This window comes from Vipera ursinii (assembly GCF_947247035.1).
Source record: "Vipera ursinii genome assembly, chromosome: 12".
NCBI classification, from domain to species: Eukaryota; Metazoa; Chordata; class Lepidosauria; order Squamata; family Viperidae; genus Vipera; species Vipera ursinii.
In genome coordinates, this window is record NC_139525.1 from 15,298,560 (window position 1) to 15,315,832 (window position 17,273).

Genomic DNA, 17,273 nt, shown 5'->3' on the forward strand with positions numbered 1-17,273 from the left:
TCATCAACATCAATTGGAAATACTTTTTGGGTTAGGAGATGTTAGGAGGTCTGTAACGTCCTGGGTGGCAAGATATATGAAGAAAAGAATCTGGGTTTCTCTTGTTTTGGGGGATGTTAAAATCTGGAGGCTAAACAGTATGACGAACAGATGAAGGAGGTACGCATGTCTAGCTTCTTGAAGAGAAGGATTAGGGGTGACAGGAAAGCTGTCTTCCAGTAATTTAAAACAGGGGTGCCCAACCTGTGGACTGTGGCCCACTACCGGGTCGTGTGGCCTGCTGGCCAGCAGGCCGCATAACAGGCTGGCCAGGGCACGCACGTGTGTGTGTGTGCTCAGCCCCACTTGCGCTAGTGCCGCTGCAAAAACAGTGCTGCATGTCAAAAACAGGTTGGGGCTAGCGCCCACGCAGGAAAAAGTGGGCAGTGCTAGCGTCACGGGCGCTAGCACCGCCTCGTTGGTGTACGCACGTGAGCATGCATATCCCTCCAGTCCGCCAAGAGAGAAAGGTTGGAGACGTCTGCCTTAAGAGGCTGTCACAGAGAAGAGGGGATTGATTTTATTCTTCAAAGCAGGGTGAGGACAGGACAAGAAGTAACGGGTGGAAGCTTTTCAAAGAGAGATTCAGCCTTGGAAGTGAGCAGAAATTTCCTGGCAGTGAGAACGCTTAATCAGTGGAAGAGTTGCGGGTGCTCCTTCGCTAGAGGTTTTCAAGAAAAGGTTAGACATTCATTTATCCGGGATGGTATAAGGCAGGGGTAGGCAGACTTGGCTCTTTTAGGACTCGTGGACTTCAACTCCCAGAATGCCTGAGCCAGCCACGCTGAGGGGAAAGGCAGAGGTTTCCAAGCTGAGCCATGCTGGCTCAGGAATTCTGGGAGTTGAAGTCCACAAGTCAGGAAGGGGCCAAATTTCAGCATGGCTCAGCTTGGAAACCTCTCCCTTTCCCCTCAGCATGGCTGGCTCAGGAATTCTGGGAGTTGTAGTCCACGAGTCCTAAAAGAGCCAAGGTTGCCTACCCCTGGTTTAGGCATAGGTTCTGGGCTTGTCTGAATCTACTCACTTTGGAACCACCAGTACGACCTTACGACCACAATAGAGTCCAACCTTTTAGCTGTTAAGTGAGTGTTGCCCCATTTTACGACCTTTCTCGCCACAGCTGTTAAGTCGATCACCGTAAGTTCTTAAATTAATAGCACGGTTGTTAAGTGAATCTGGCTTCCCCATTGACTTGGCTTGTCAGAAGGTCACCAAAGGGGACCCCGGGACGCTGCAAATCAGGAATTCTGGGATTTGAAGTCCACGAGTCCTAAAAGAGCCAAGGTTGCCTACCCCTGGTATAAGGACTCCTCCTTGAGCACTAGAAGAGGAGTCGAAGACCTCCAAGGTCCCTTCCAGCCCTATGACTCTATGATTCTTACTTTTGTCTTGAGGGCTCTTTCCGACAAAGAGAGGAGTGGAGATACTAAAAGAGGTATTTTAAGCTTCTGTCCTTCCTTTGCTCCTACGGTTTTGCTTTTCGTTCTTTTTTCATTCTGCCTGTCGCTATTGCAAAGCCTCGCACCTGAGAGCAACTTTGCACCGTTGCTTCTTTTTTTAAAAAAAAAACAAGATCCTAAGCGCCCGTATCCCTGTCCTCCTCCCAGGCAGTCAGAGACGAGGGTGCCAGTGTGGTGGTGCACTGCTCAGACGGCTGGGATCGCACGGCTCAGGTTTGCTCTCTAGCTTGCCTCCTTCTGGATCCCTTTTATCGGACGCTGAGAGGATTCATGGTAAGCAGAAGATCTTTCGGTTGGATCTGCTTTGTAAGGGCTTCACACCCTGGTGCGGCTCTACAGTCCTATGCCTGGCTACAGGCGGTTCTCCCTTAGCGACTGTCTAAAACAGGGGTCTTCAAACTTGGCCCTTTTGTGACTTGTGGACTTCAACTCCCAGAATTCCTCAGCCAGCCATGCTGGCTGAGGAATTCTGGGAGTTGAAGTCCACAAGTCACAAAAGGGCCAAGTTTGAAGACCCCCTGGTCTAAACGTAGGATGAAAAGGAACTTTGCAATCAAGCTTCGCACTTACATTTGCACGGCTCCGACGCAAATGGAAACTGAAGTCGGATCATAAGCACAGTCGCTCTTTCACTTAGCGACCATTTTCATTTAACGTCCATGTTGCCGGACCCAGTTGTAGTCGCTAAAGGAGGATAGCCTGTACATGCGTAAAGGTACATTTGTATAACTTGGGTGTACGTGTTAGTGTGTAAATATATAGTACGTGTACATTTAGTCCTCGACTTACAACCACAATTGAGCCCAGCGTTTCTGCTGCTAAACAAGACATTTGTTAAATGAGTTTTGCCCCGTCTCAGGACATTTCTTGCCACAGTTGTTGAGTTCACACACTGCAGTTGTTAAATTAGTCACAGAATCTGGCTTCTTCTCCACTGACGTTGCTTGTCAGAAATGTCACAAAAGGGAATGGCGTCACCGCAGATCACATGCGACCGTCATAAATACGAGCTGGTTGCCAAACCTCCGAATTTTGATCACGTGACCCTGGGGATGTTGCAGTGGTGATAAGTGTGAAAAACGGTCATTACCCACTTTTTTCAGGGCTGTTGTACCTTTAAACGGTCACTAAATGAATTGTTGTAAATCGATTACCAATATTATCGTGCCTACATTGTGCAATATACCAGGGGTCTCCATCCTTGGCCATTTTAAGACTTGTGGACTTCAATTCCCAGAATTCCTCAGCCAGCCATGCTGGCTGAGGAATTCTGGGAGTTGAAGTCCACAAGTCATAAAAGAGCTAAGATTTCCTACCCCTGCTATAGGGCAATGCACACCAGAACAACTAGACACAAGGACAATTTTTCCCCCCATGCCATCACTCTGCTAAACAACTATTTCCCACAACACTGTCAAACTCCGTAGTAGAGTTGTAGTATTGTTGCTCTCTTCATCTTCCCTATTGTCTATCTCCTTATCTTCTTAGGACTATAACTTGGTTGCTTGTATCTTACGGTTTATATTAATTGTTTTAGTTAGTATCCTAGTATGATTTATGTCGTTTGCTTGTTTAGTATCCTCTGACTATCACTCGAGTGTCGTACCTTATGACTTACGATGGGTGTATTTTTGTGATGATTTTTTACGATCATGGTTTATCACCTGCTGCTTGTATGTACACTAAGAGCTTCTGCACTGGAGACAAAATTCCTAGCGTGTCCAATCACACTTGGCCAGTAAAGAATTCTATTCCATATATATATATATATATATATATATATATATATATATATATATATATATATATATATATATATATATATATATATATATATATGGTCGTATAATCATACAATCATATCGTAGCCGGCTGTGGAATTCTGGGAATTGAAGTCCACTGATCTTAAAAGTTTCCAAAGTTGGACGCCCAGACTTTACCCTACCCCACGCCCCTAGAAGGCGTCCGATGTATTCTCGCACCCCTTACAAAAGTTCGAAATAACGGCAATGAATTATGCATGTACACTATAGGTTTTCGCACCCCCTGGAATATCGTCTTGCAACCCCGGTTGGGAACCCCTGCTTTAGAGAAAGATTCTTGGAGAGGCAAGGATCCTTCCACCAAGCATGTTTAGACCCTTCTCTTTCTCCCCAGTCAGGTTCCGCCAGTCTTTCAACAGAAAGGAGACATGCAATGAATGCCTCAATGACGGTTGTCTTATTTTGCGCAAAAGCCGCTGGGGAAGCAGGGTTATCTAGGAATTCCTGGATCAGCCCTGGTATGCAAATCATTTGGAGTTCAGCACATCCCTTGCATACCTTTTCCTCTAAGCTGTTCCCATGTTGCTTCAACCATTCTGGAAGAATTCCAAACCGCAAGTGGCCCCGTTTTAAGCTCTGAGCATTTCATAGGTGAACTAGCTTGCACGCCCTTAATAAATCCTTGCAATAAATAAAGAAATCTCTCTGAAGAGCATCCCGGGCTGAGGAGAGATATTTTGGAAGGTGTTTTGAGTGCATACATAGCCTGACTTAGGGCGGAAGAAATGCTGGAGGGGGCAGCAAATTTGGGGGTGGGGAAATCTTGTTTTTATAGCCCAAGACTGCTTGTCCTCTTCCTTTGTGTCCAATTTCTTTTAAAAATTGAAATTGAGAGAGCACCAAAATAATTTCATCTGCCCGCATGGATTTTGCCATGGATGATACAGTGGGGGAAATTTTGTTGCTTTTATTACGTGCTTTGATGTATATACAATGTTTTTCCCAAAAATAAGACAGGGCCTTATATTAATTTTTGCTCCAAAAGATGCATTAGGGCTTATTTTCTGGGTAGCCCTTATTTGCAGTGAAATACGGTACTAAATGCGTCCGTTTGGCTGACGTTCTTAACTGGGGCTTATTTTGGGGATAGGGCTTATATTACGAGCATCCTAAAAAGAAATCATGCTAAGGCTTATTATCCGGTTAGGTCTTATTTTCAAGTAAATGGGCTAGGTAGTTCTCGACTTAGAAAAGTTTGTTTAGTGACCGTCCCAAGTTACAACGATACTGGAAAAAGTGACTTATGACCATTTCTCACACTTACAACCGTGGCAGCATCCCCACGGTCAGGTGATTTTCATGTGGATGCTTCAGAACTGACTCACATTTATGATGGTCGGAGTGATCTCTTGTGATCTCCTTTTGTGACCTTTCTGACAAGCAGAGTCGATGGGGAAGCCAAATTCACTTTTAACAATTAACAACCGCAGTGATTCACCTTTGTTCAAAAGGTGACCAGAAAAGTGGTAAAGTGGGGCAAAACTCACTCAAGAAATATTTCACTTAGCAACATAAATTCTGGGCTCAATTGTGGTCGTAAGTCGAGGACTACCTGCACGTGCTTGTGTTTCCTTTACCTTTGAGTTATTCTCGTTAGGCATCTTGACTGCAGTCTGTTGGTTGAAAGGGCTTGGTTGTTTGCTTGCAGACATTTCATTACCTGAGGTTTGTAGAACAGACAGGCTGTCCTGGTTCCGGTAGATGAGATCAATTAAAAGAGCTTCAAAGCAAGGAATTCTTCCTCAAAGAACATTTTTATTTGGCTACAAAATAACAGCACATACAAAGGTGAACCCAAGACTAAATTCCCCTCCCTTGGTTACAAAGATACAAATTGCAATTTGGTGTCATCAATCACATTCACCAATTGTTAGAAAATGCGGGCACTCCTCCCAGTGCTCCAACCCGCCAAAATGTTATCAGTAACGACCTTGGTTCCCACGCATGAGAATTGTTTTGGCTAACTGAGAACTACACCCCACCCTCCTTCTGAACTAATTATATGGCAACGAAGACGAAATGAAAATGGCTTCCGTTCAGTTTGTCACAGCGTTGACACAGGCAGAAGATTAGCAGAGCGCTTCCATAAACACCAACTAGCAGTCAAAACGACATGACGAAGGTCCTGATTCAACCATAGTTTCCACTGGGAATCTGTGAATATCCTAGACCAAGCTTAATCGAAAAAAAACTAGGGAATTCCTAGAAGCTTGGCATTCAGACAAATCGGCTATTATTAATAGACACCTAGAAATAAATCACATTTACACACTCTTCAAAAGAGACTAGAAAAAAACTAAGAAGAAGCAAACCACAAACAACCAGAACACATCCTCTGCAGCAATCAACACCAGATAAGCAGGGATTAAAACCAGACAAATAAGCAAAAAACAATAGCCATACTCTGACCAACGGTGGCAGGGCAAGCTACTATATATAAATGGAGCTAAGTCCACCCTCACTATCTATCTATCTATCTATCTATCTATCTATCTATCTATCTATCTATCTATCTATCTATCTATCTATTTAGTTTTTTATACCGCCCTATTCCCGAAGGACTCAGGGCGGTTTACAGGGCAATATTTAAAAAACAAAACAAATCAAGATAAAAATAGAATTTAAAGAATTAAATTAATAATAGCCCAACAATAAAACAATGTTAAAATTTAAAACTAAAACCCCCCTCAGTCCAGGCCGGATAGATCGAAAAGCCAGGTTTTCAGGTCACGGCAAAACAAGCGCAGGTCGGGGGCAGTCCGGAGTTCCACAGGTAAATCATTCCAAAGGGCAGGCGCGCCCACAGAGAACGCCCTCCCTCTGGGAATCACCCGCCGGCACTCCCTAACCGGCGGCACCCTAAGGAGGCTCTCCCTATGGGCGCGCACAGGACGATGGGAAGTTGATGCTGGCAGCAGGTGCTCCCTGAGATAATCCGGACCCATGCCATTTAGGGCTTTATAGGTCATCACCAGCACCTTGAATCTCACCCGGAGGGCAACTGGAAGCCAATGCAGCTATGTTGATGATGTTACCTAGTTAGATAAAGAAATGTCTACAAAAAAACAACTAAGCTCAGAGAACGCTAGGGACCCACAAAACCTGAGCTGTACTTTTTCTCTGGCGATCAAACCGGTCAGTCCTAGAGGAGATCAACCCTGACTGCTCTTTAGAAGGCCAGATCCTGAAGCTAAAACTCAAATACTTTGGCCATCTAATGAGAAGGAAGGACTCCCTGGAGAAGAGCCTAATGCTGGGAAAGATTGAGGGCAATAGAAGAAGGGGACGACAGAGAAGGAGGTGGCTGGATGGAGTCACTGAAGCAGTAGGTGTGAGCCTAAATGGACTCCAGAAGATGGTAGAGGACAGGAAGGCCTGGAGGAACGTTGTCCATGGGGTCGCGATGGGTCGGACACGACTTCGCAACTAACAACAACAACAACAACAACTTTTTCTCTTCCACTGTTAGTGGGAAGGTAGGATTTGAATGCCATCAACAAAGCCACTTTATAATGCCATATTTCTATCTTCTTCCCTCTTGTTGTTTCATCTAACGTTAAAGGTTTTGATAGAGAAGGAGTGGATTGCGATGGGCCATAAATTCTCACACAGGTAAAAAAACAGGTTTGTGTGTTAAAATTGTGAATGTAGAATATTTATCCCTTTATCCTGCTTGGAGCACAATTGGCAAAAAGAAACATCTCTTAAACTAGAGCTTGTAACTTTTTTTTTAAAAAAAAAGCAAGACATAAAAGAGAAAAGATACGGGGTAGTCCAATGGAAAATAAGAATTAAAAATGAGGAATATTCAAACTTTTTCTCACAATCCTTCAGAGAATGGACTGTAAATATGACGGAATTAGCAGAAATGGACTCGTTTGATCAGGGAAAAGATAACGAGTAGTTTTTTATTAAAGTCTGGAAGCCTTTTATGGACTTACTGCTGAGAATGGAAAAAAGTGGTTTTGCTGATTCATGGATTTGCTGACTTAAAATGGGTTGAATAATAGGGGGAAGAAGGGAAATAAGTAATTTTGAAAAAGGAGGTGGAAGATTTGCTTGCTTGTAAAAGACATTCGGAGTCATGGCATAACTTTTTCTTTCTTGATTCTGTTTGCCTTTTCTCCCTTATAATTTTCTCCCTTTTTTCATTTTACTTCTTCTTTAATTTCACTTTATGATTATCCTTGGCATCCAAGAGGAATTTGTTTTAATGAAAATTATTATTTTTTAAAAAAAGAATATTCCAACCACTGTTCTTCAGCTATATCTCATGGTTGGATAATTGCTGGTGGAGAGGAAGACTCAAATCATTTGGGGACAGCTAAAAGGGATTAGTTCCCCCTTCTCACATCTTTTCATCCGTTATCTCTTCTCCACTTTACCAGCTTCTTTCTGTGGCCGCTTAAATCTCATTTTATACCTTCCAGCAAAGCAGGATTGACTCTTCTGCATAGCAGTTTTAGCAGAATCTGTTTAGAATAGGGGGGGAGGAAAAAAGACCGGGGACCGACAAGCCAAAAAAAAGCTAATACGTTGCTGGGCTATATAAACAGAGGTATCGAATCAAGATCATGCAAAGTATTAGTAAAACCCTAGTGCAGGGGTAGGCAACCTCGGCTCTTTTATGACTCATGGACTTCAACTCCCAGAATTCCTGAGCCAGCTTGGCTGGCTCAGGAATTCTGGGAGTTGAAGTCCATGAGTCATAAAAGAGCCGAGGTTGCCTACCCCTGCCCTAGTGAGACCACACCTGGAATACCGCAGCCAATTTTGGTGACCGTATTACAAAAAAGATGTTGAGACTTTGGGATAAGTTTGGAGAAGAGCAACGAAGATGATCCAAGGCCTGGAGGCTAAAACATACAAAGAACGGCTGCGGGACTTGGGTTTGGCTAGTCTAAAGAAAAGAAGAAAGAGGGGTGACACGATAGCAGTGCTCCAGTATCTGAGGGGCTGCCACAAGGTAGAGGGAGTCAAACTATTCTCCAAAGCACCTGAAGGCAGGACAAGAAACAATGGTTGGAAACTGACCAAAGAAAGAAGCAACCTGGAATCGAAAAGGTTCCTGACAGTGAGGACAATTAACCACTGGAACAGCTTGCCACCAGAAGTTGTGGATGCTCCATCCCTGGAGGTTTTCAAGAAGAGACTAGACAGGCACTTGTCTGAAATGGTATAGGTTCTCCTGCTCGAGTAGGGGGCTGGACTAGAAGACCTCCAAGGTCCCTTCCAGACTTCTATCCTACCCTATCCTATCCTATCCTGTCCTGTCCTGTCCTATCCTATCCTATCCTATCCTATCCTATCCTATCCTACCCTATCCTATCCTATCCCTTGTGGAGCTGTTGGCATTTTGCAATTCTGCATGAGGTTTTGCAAATGCAGGTAGTCCTTGACTTACGACCATTCATTTAGCAACAGTTCAAGGTTATGATGCCTTCAGAACAAGTGACTTACAACCTATACTTGCATTTGCAATCATCGTAGCGTGATCGCAGCGTGGCTTTTGGCATCCGGCTTACATTTATGACCAGATGCAGCTTCCTGTGCTCATGTGATCACGATCGGCAATATTTTTTTTTTGCAGATGTCCAGCCAAAAAAAAAAAAAAAAAAGTGCCCATTGGGGAAGCAGGATTTGCTTTTAACAGCCATGTGATAACTGTGTTTATTTTGTGCTTGGCCCTAGACCAGCTTAGATCTATTTAGCTTCAGCATCCTTGCTGCACCTCCTGGCAACGAGGAAACAGGATCGACTGCAATTAAAAATAGTTTATTTTGATAATTGCCTTCCCTTAAATGAATGGTTACAAGCCGAGGACTACCTGCGCACACTTGCAAAAAAACCCCAACCCCATCAGCACCACACTCATTGTCTTGCCGCCGCTTGGTTTTTTTGGTCTCTCCAGGTGTGGCCATCTTGAGGGAGATCCCAAAGAGGTCTCTCCAATCTTCACCCAATTCCTTGAGTGCACCTGGCAGCTGATGCAGCAGTTCCCTTGTGCGTTCGGCTTCAACGAGCGGCTGCTTTTTGAAATTCACGATCACGTCTATTCGTGCCAGTTTGGCAACTTCCTAGGGACCTGTCAGAAGGACCGAGAAGATCTAAAGTGAGTCCTACATGCAGAATCATGACTTTCCTCTGCTTCACGGAATATCTGTGGCTGGTGCAGCGGTTAGAATACAGCACTGCAGGCTGATTCTGACCACTGCCAGCAGTTCGATCCTTACCGGCTCAAGGTTGACTCAGCCTTCCATCCTTCCGAGGTCGGTAAAATGAGGACCCAGATTGTTGGGGGGGGAGCGCAATATGCTGACTTTGTGAATTGCTTAGAAAGGGCTGTAAAGCACTGTGAAGCAGTATATAAGTTAAGTGCTATTGTTATTAACATTGAGAGCAAAATTCTCTTATCTTTTCGGAGAAGGATAGATGACCTTTATTTTATTTTTTTTACTGTGAGCACAACGGCACACATTGAAAATGAAATTTACTTGCTTGCTCTCAAACTGTGCACATACATAACCCACACTTAAACATACTATATGCAACATAGGTATAGACCTACACCCTTACATATAAGCAACATATGAGAGTTTGATGCATGTAAGTGAGCTTTGGGGAGGTGGGGCGGGCGCTCCTAGAGCTACGTGGAGTGTTCCTACTGCATCCACATAGCTCTTTTTAAAAAGTTTTAATGACAAATTGATGGAAGAAAAGAGTCTTAGGAAATGCCTGCAGCTGGGAAATAAGTGGGTTCTTGGAGACATCTGTTTGGAAATGGGATGTTAGAGAGAAACTTTTAACCTAGTTTAGCAAGGCTCTTAAACCAAGATTTGGATTTGTCCCAAGTAAATTGGAGCAGATCTTTGCTTAGTACTGGTAGTCCTTGACTTGTAACTGGTGGCTTAGTGACTGTTCAGTTATGATGGATGGACACACACACACACACACACACACACACACACACACACACACAAAGGTCTTCCAGCCCAGTTCTGGCACCTGGCCTGCATTTGCGGCTTTCAAACTCACCTGACCATAATTTACAAGGCTTTTGTTGAAACCTCCATTTGTTTCTGCCTTTCAGCAAACGTACCCCATAGCGAACGATGGGTTTGCTTAATCCCACAGCATTCACTTAGTGACCACAGCAAAAATGGTGGTGACCTGTTTTACAACCGTTCTGATTTACAGCCATAATGGTCAGGCTCCCTAAGTCAAGGACCACCTGTTTCTCAGTTAGCCTTCCGGCTGGGGAATTCTAGGAAGTGAAGTCTAACCTTCTTTACGTTGCCAAGGTTGAGAAACACGGCTCTAATATTAGCAGCCTCAAGACTGGGTGGGGTGCGGATCGGAGACCACCAGGAGTTCCTGGAGAATTGAGTTACCCAGGGGTGCGGGAAAAAAAAACATCCCAGAAGGAAAGATTTATGGCTGACTGCGGAATTCTGGGAGTTGAAGTCCACCCATCTTAACATTGCTAAAGTTGAGAAATTCTGGCTTAGCCGATGAAGCAAATGCGAAAGAAGGCCTTTTGCTGTAACTCTGCCTGTCCTGAAACTTCATCGTAAGGAATCTGTCTGCAGCTCCAGTGAGAAGTGATAAAGTGAGAAGAAATTGCGTTTAAATGTACAATTGATGCTGTTGCCCTCCTTTTTTTTGAATTAACTATTCGATGCTGTACATTGTACAAGCTCCAAGGGCAGTTCCCTAGTAGTCTAACACTGAGAGATGTTTTGCAGCTGTGCTGATGTTCTTCTTTGCTCTCTTCTTGGCAGAATCTTCGAGAAAACGCATTCCCTGTGGCCTTTTCTCCTGCAGAGGAAAATGGAGTTCAGAAATCCACTCTATAAGGGATACTCCGCTTACTCCTCTCTCCAGCCCATTACGCTGCCATTCAGTTTCCAGTAAGTTATCACTGGGGAAGGGAGAAGCTTGAACCCAGATGACCCCACTGTGCATGCCGCTTAATATTTATATTTATATTTATATTTATTAGATTTTTATACCGCCCTTCTCCCGAAGGACTCAGGGCGGTGTACAGGGCAATAAATATTAAAATACAAAGTACAAAAGTTAAAAAACAATTAAATAATTATGCCCAATATATACAATAGTTAAAACCATATTAAAACCCAACCCCCAAACCCATCAGACCAGGCCGGCTTGCTCAAATAAATAGGATTTTAGAAGGAAGGAGCGAAGGTCGGGGGCCATCCGGAGCTCAACCGGCAAGCGGTTCCACAGGTCTGGTGCGCCCACAGAGAACGCCCTCCCCCTGGGGGCCACCAATCGACATTCTTTGATCGGTGGCACCCTGAGGAGGCCCTCTCTGTGGGAGCGCACTGGGCGGAGGGAAGTTGACGCCGGCCGCAGGTGCTGCCGTAGGTAATCCGGACCCATGCCATGTAGGGCTTTGTAGGTCATTACCAGCACCTTGAATCTCACCTGGAGGGCAACCGGCAGCCAATGCAGCTCGCGGAGCAGAGGTGTAACATGGGAGTATCAGGAGACCCCCAACACAACTCGTGCGGCTGCATTCTGCACCAGTTGAAGCCTCCAAGTGGTCTTCAAGGGCAGCCCCATGTAGAGAGCATTACAGTAGTCCAAACGAGAGGTCACGAGCGCATGAGTGACTGTACGCAAGGCATCCTGGTCTAGAGAGGGCCGCAACTGGCGCACCAGGCGAACCTGGGCAAAGGCCCCCCTATAATGTTTATAAAATGCTAAATCAGCAGCAGATAAAAAAATAGCTCTAAGGAAAGAGATTTCATTAAAGAGGAGAAACTGCTTTTTAAGGTTTAGGCCAGGGGTAGGCAACCTTGGCTCTTTGATGACTCGTGGACATCAACTCCCAGAATTCCTGAACCAGCATGGCTCAGCTTGGAAACCTCTCCCTTTCCCCTCAGCGTGGCTGGCTCAGGAATTCTGGGAATTGAAGTCCAAGAGTCACAAAGCAGCCTAGGCCAGGGGTAGGCCACCTTGGCTCTTTTATGACTCGTGGACTTCAACTCCCAGAATTCCTGAGCCAGCACGGCTCAGCTTGGAAACCTCTCCCTTTCTCCTCAGCGTGGCTGGCTCAGGAATTCTGGGAGTTGAAGTCCACGAGTCATTAAAGAGCCAAGGTTGCCTACCCCTGGCTTAGGCATAGGTTCTGGGCTTGCCTGAATCTACTCACTTTGGAACCACCAGTACGACCTTACGACCACAATAGAGTCCAAACTTTTAGCGCTTAAGTGAGTGTTGCCCCATTTTAGGACTGTTCTCACCACAGCTGTTAAAAGTCGATCACTGTAGTTCTTAAATTAGTAGCACGGTTGTTAAGTGAATCTGGCTTCCCCATTGACTTGGCTTGTCAGAAGGTCACCAAAGGGGACCCCGGGACGCTGCTACTGTCATAAGTACATGCCAGTTGCCAAGCAGCTGAATTTTGATTCTGTGACCATGGGGATGCTACAACAGTCATAAGTCGCTTTTTTTCAGTGCCGTCGTAACTTTGAATGGTCACTAGATGGAACTGTCGTAAGTCAAGGACTGCCTGTAACAATCGCAAGAGCACTTAAGACTTAAGACTTCTCCACAGTGCTTTACGCTGAGTAGTTTACATCCCCAACAATCTGGGTCCTCATTTGACCGACCTCAGAAGGATGGAAGGCTAAACCAAACGTTGAACCAGTCAGCATTGAACTCCTGGCAATGGGCAGAGTCAGCCTGCCATGCTGCATTCTCACCATTGTGCCATCACGGCTCTTTTTTTTTATTTTGAGGTAACCAGCATTAAACTACAAATCCTTGCTTGGGTTGTAATGGGAAACTGCCGTTAAAGGTTTTTGAGATTGTAGCATAAGAAAAGGGAAGCGGCAGGTAGATGGCAGTGGTAGAAAATGTTTATTTACTGATTAATCAAGTTTGGTTGATCAAACCAAGGTTTATGGCCAAAGCATCCCTGTGACATCTGTGACATCTGCAGAATGTAATCTCTAGGCAATAAAACAACTTTCTCTTAATTGTACAGTCCCAAGGGCACCTAAAATCAGACACCAGCTCTCCAAATTATGCCGCCGTTTGCTAAGCTGTAATTGCCTTTCTTTGCCTGAAACAAGGGACGCGGTGGCTCAGTGGGTTAGGACGCTGAGCTTGTCGATCAGGAGGTCGGCAGTTTGGCGGGTCGAATCCCGAGTGCCGCGTAACAGAGTGAGCGCCTGTTACTCATCCCAGCTTCTGCCCACCTAGCAGTTCGAAAGCACGTAAAAATGCAAGTAGAAAAATAGGGACCACTCCAGTGGGAAGGTAACAGCGTTCCGTGCGCCTTTGGCGTCTAGTCATGCCGGCCACATGACCACGGAGACGTCCTCGGACAAGCGCTGGCTCTTCGGCTTTGAAACGGAGATGAGCACCGGCCCCTAGAGTCGGAAACGACTAGCCCGCATGTGCGGGGAAACCTTTACCTTTACCTTGCCTGAAACAAGGATTTGAATGCCAACCCACTTTTCTCTTAGCTGGAAATTCTCTTGCCATTTCTGGCCAACTGAAATCGTGTCAGCAATAGCCGATCCATCTAAGATTGATGGTCATCAAACTATGGATCCATACCAGTGCAAGCTGACGCTGATGTTGGGTAGGAGGAAGGAAACCAGGTTCCTTCTTCCAAGCTTGCAGCTTGATTACATCAGAGCTCCTGGAATTAAGCTTGCTTCTTCCTTTGAGGCTAAGCGATTCTTAACCTTGGCGACTGGGAAGATGTGAATTCCCCAGCCGGCAAAGAGAAAAAAAGAGAACTTTTCCCCCGCTCCCTTCTCTTGCAAATGTGAACATTTGAAGAATCTCTCAGCTATTTTTTTTGTGTGTGTGTGTCTGTTACTTTCTCTCTCTTTCTCAGGTTCTGGTGCGGCATGTATAACCGTTTTGATAAAGGGATGCATCCCAAACAATGCATTCTGGATCACCTGCTTAGCTGCACCAACCAGGCTTTGCAGTTGGAAGACAACGCTGCAGACCTGGAAAATGTGAGTCAAAGGCACACGATATCCTCTGAGCCCCTGACCTGTCATTTTGCAACCTGTCTTAAGGAGCATCCCCAAGTTGTATCTAGAAGAAAAATAATAGGGGGAGATTTGCAGCTCATTTCAGCCTTTTCTCTGTCTCGGACCATCTCAGACCAGCACTTCTTTTACTACAATTTAAGAAGGGGCTGAAAAGCACTGGCCGGTTGGTTTTCCAGTTTTATTTACCTCATTTTGTTTTGTTTTGTTTTGTTTGTCTAGGACATTTTGGGTTCTTTTGTGGTTTGCATTGTACAGTAACATTTGTAAGCTACCAAGGGCACATATAAAAGGGAGGCGGTGGCTCAGTGGGTTAGGACGCTGAGTTTGTCGATCAGAAGGTCGGCAGTTTGGCGGGTCGAATCCTGAGTGCCGCGTAACAGAGTGAGCGCCTGTTACTCGTCCCAGCTTCTGCCAACCTAGCAGTTCGAAAACACGTAAAAATGCAAGTAGAAAAATAGGGACCACTCTGGTGGGAAGGTAACAGCGTTCCGTGCGCCTTTGGCATCTAGTCATGCCGGCCACATGACCACAGAGACGTCCTCGGACAAGCGTTGGCTCTTCGGCTTTGAAACGGAAATGAGCACCGGCCCCTAGAGTCGGAAACGAGTAGCACGCATGTGCGGGGGAACCTTTACCTTTACCTTTAACGGCACATATACAGTATGAGGGATTCCTCAAGTAAGCCATCTGGAGGTCTGGAAAAAAAAAGCCAGGATGTAAAGCTAAGATATCAAAAGCCATAGAATGTTCTCTCTCTCTCTCTCTCTCTCTCTGTGTGTGTGTGTGTGTGTCTGTGTCTGTGTCTGTGTCTCTGTGTGTGTGTGTGTGTGTGTGAGAGAGAGAGAGAGAGAGAGAAATAACTCTCTCTTCTTTGTGTCTTGTGAGTCCATAGGTAGTCACCCAATTGCAGAAAACTAAGCAAAGCCAAACAATAATTATTTATTTCCTTTCACGGTGGCGATAAGTTAGTCGTTCCTGCTCTCTGTGTCCTGTCTGTGTTCTCAACAATCCCACTTTTTATCCCTATGATTATTAAGCATCCTTACAGCTCTTTCCTAATCCCCCCTTTCTACCGATGCAGAAAATGCCACTCTCGGATGGGCTCCTGCCAAACGAAATGGCTGCCTTCTCCAAAGGGGTGACCTCTTCGCTGGACCATTCCATCTCCCCTGTGGTCAACACCCCCCAGGACTATGACCCCCCTGTGCTGCTGGCCAACGGTGACACCATCGGTGGGAGAGAAGGCGGCAGAACAGACGGGCAGGGCAGGAGCCAAGGGGGCCTCCCTCCTCCCAGCGACACCCCAAATGGCAGCAGCGGCTGCAGCCCGACCACCGTCCACGGCGTGCCTCTCTGGGGCAGTGATCAAGCCGATCTCCAGAGGGCCTGAAGCGATCTTCACCTCTGCTGGGAGAGTCAGAGCAAAGGGGCAATAAAGTCTGTGAGATCCGTGGCTCTGTGCTGGGAACACCACCTGACTGACACGTGGCTTAGTGTTGTATTCTGTGTTCTCAAGGTGGAGGAGAACTTTGGGGCAAATGCCCAGAGGTCGGGGATGATGCTGAGTTAGGGGCTGTCACAGATCACGCAAGCCAAAAAGATTTCCCAAACATTTGTTTGGGGGGAAGAAAAAAACAACAGATGTGCCCTTGGACGGTCATTGGGTCCCATAGCAGGTTGCCTTTTTTAATTGGGGGTGGGGAGAATTTAGATAAAGGATGCTTGCATCAATGCATTTCAGAAGGGTGCTCCCAACTCCTTTGAGTTCCACCGGAGGGCTGGGCTGCTTCCGGGTAGCCCCCTCCTCGCCCTTCTGTAAGCCCCTTCCTCTTTACAAAGTTAGAACTCCCATTTGGTCCAACCATTCGCAAGGTGAACTTGATCGTTGTGATGCAGTATTTGGAGTGTGTGGGTTTTGCCTTTGCCAGGCTTCCCTGTCTCTTGTGTCCTTCGTTTCACTCTCCTGGACAGGCCCCGCCTTCTTGCGTGTTGTCCTCTCTCTTCACGGTCCATGGTCTTGAATGTTTTTGTGGCACGTTAGGATAAAGTCTGAAGGCATCTGCAAATACGATGGGTTCATTTATTGTCACTGTCACTTTGGAGAGCGTGTAGGAACTCGGCTGTAGGAGAAGGAATTGCAGAGCCTGGGGGCGGAGGTTAAAAGAGGGACCAGCCTAGAATCCCTACGTTGCCACAAGCGTCCGCTGGTGGCTGCAGAGGGATTCTAATCTAGGCTGATCCCTCTTTTAACTCCGCCCCCAGGCTCTGCAATTCCTTCTCCTACATTGTCCACCTTATCAAGCGTCTTCCTTGGTTTAAGTGCCATACGGCTTTCTACTCAAGCACTCAATAATATCCTACCCAATTATCAGAATGGACCTGCTCCTCCGTAGCAGCAAAGCCTCCACAAATTGAATGCCCACCTCCATGCGTGAAGGCGGTTGCCTGAAGCTTTGCTGACCTGCGCTAGAATGCACGTTTCACGCATGTTTTTGAAGCAAAAGGAAACCCGCGCTTCCTGTTTTGTTATTTAGGGGTGGGCTCAGTACCAGCAAGAAAACGCTCAGCAGAGACAACGTGAGGCCTCTGGGTCTTGAAGTCCACCAACAGAAGCACATGCAGATTTTGACGTTCCTTTCATCCGCTTAGTGATGCAGATGAAGAAAAACTTTTGGGGGGAAAAACAAACCTTAATATTCCTTAATAAGCCCTTAATATTCTCGGAAACAAGGAAATGGCGGTGGGTTTTATGAAGATCCGTCTCCCTGGACGAGGAGAGGAGACAAAACGCGCTTGAGAATATTCCTGAATCAAGGATTTCAGCTCCGAGATGGCTTGCAGCTTCAACAGTACGACGGTTGGGGCTTGGAGGAACCCTTGATAGGAGAAAGGACAGTATTCCC

At 45.9% G+C, this 17,273-nt stretch overlaps 1 protein-coding gene across 1 annotated transcript in view; it reads left to right on the plus strand.

Annotated features, from left to right (window-relative positions):
* MTMR8 (myotubularin related protein 8) overlaps positions 1-16,517 on the plus strand; it is a 46,017-nt gene extending 29,500 nt beyond the window's left edge. Inside the window, exons 9-14 of the mRNA XM_083372322.1 lie at positions 1,647-1,772; positions 6,885-6,934; positions 9,234-9,434; positions 11,104-11,232; positions 14,205-14,331; positions 15,452-16,517. Coding sequence (XP_083228448.1) covers positions 1,647-1,772; positions 6,885-6,934; positions 9,234-9,434; positions 11,104-11,232; positions 14,205-14,331; positions 15,452-15,760 — 942 coding nt within the window. The 3' untranslated portion in view covers positions 15,761-16,517. The remainder of the gene's footprint in view (positions 1-1,646; positions 1,773-6,884; positions 6,935-9,233; positions 9,435-11,103; positions 11,233-14,204; positions 14,332-15,451) is intronic.
* Positions 16,518-17,273: the final 756 nt, after the last annotated feature.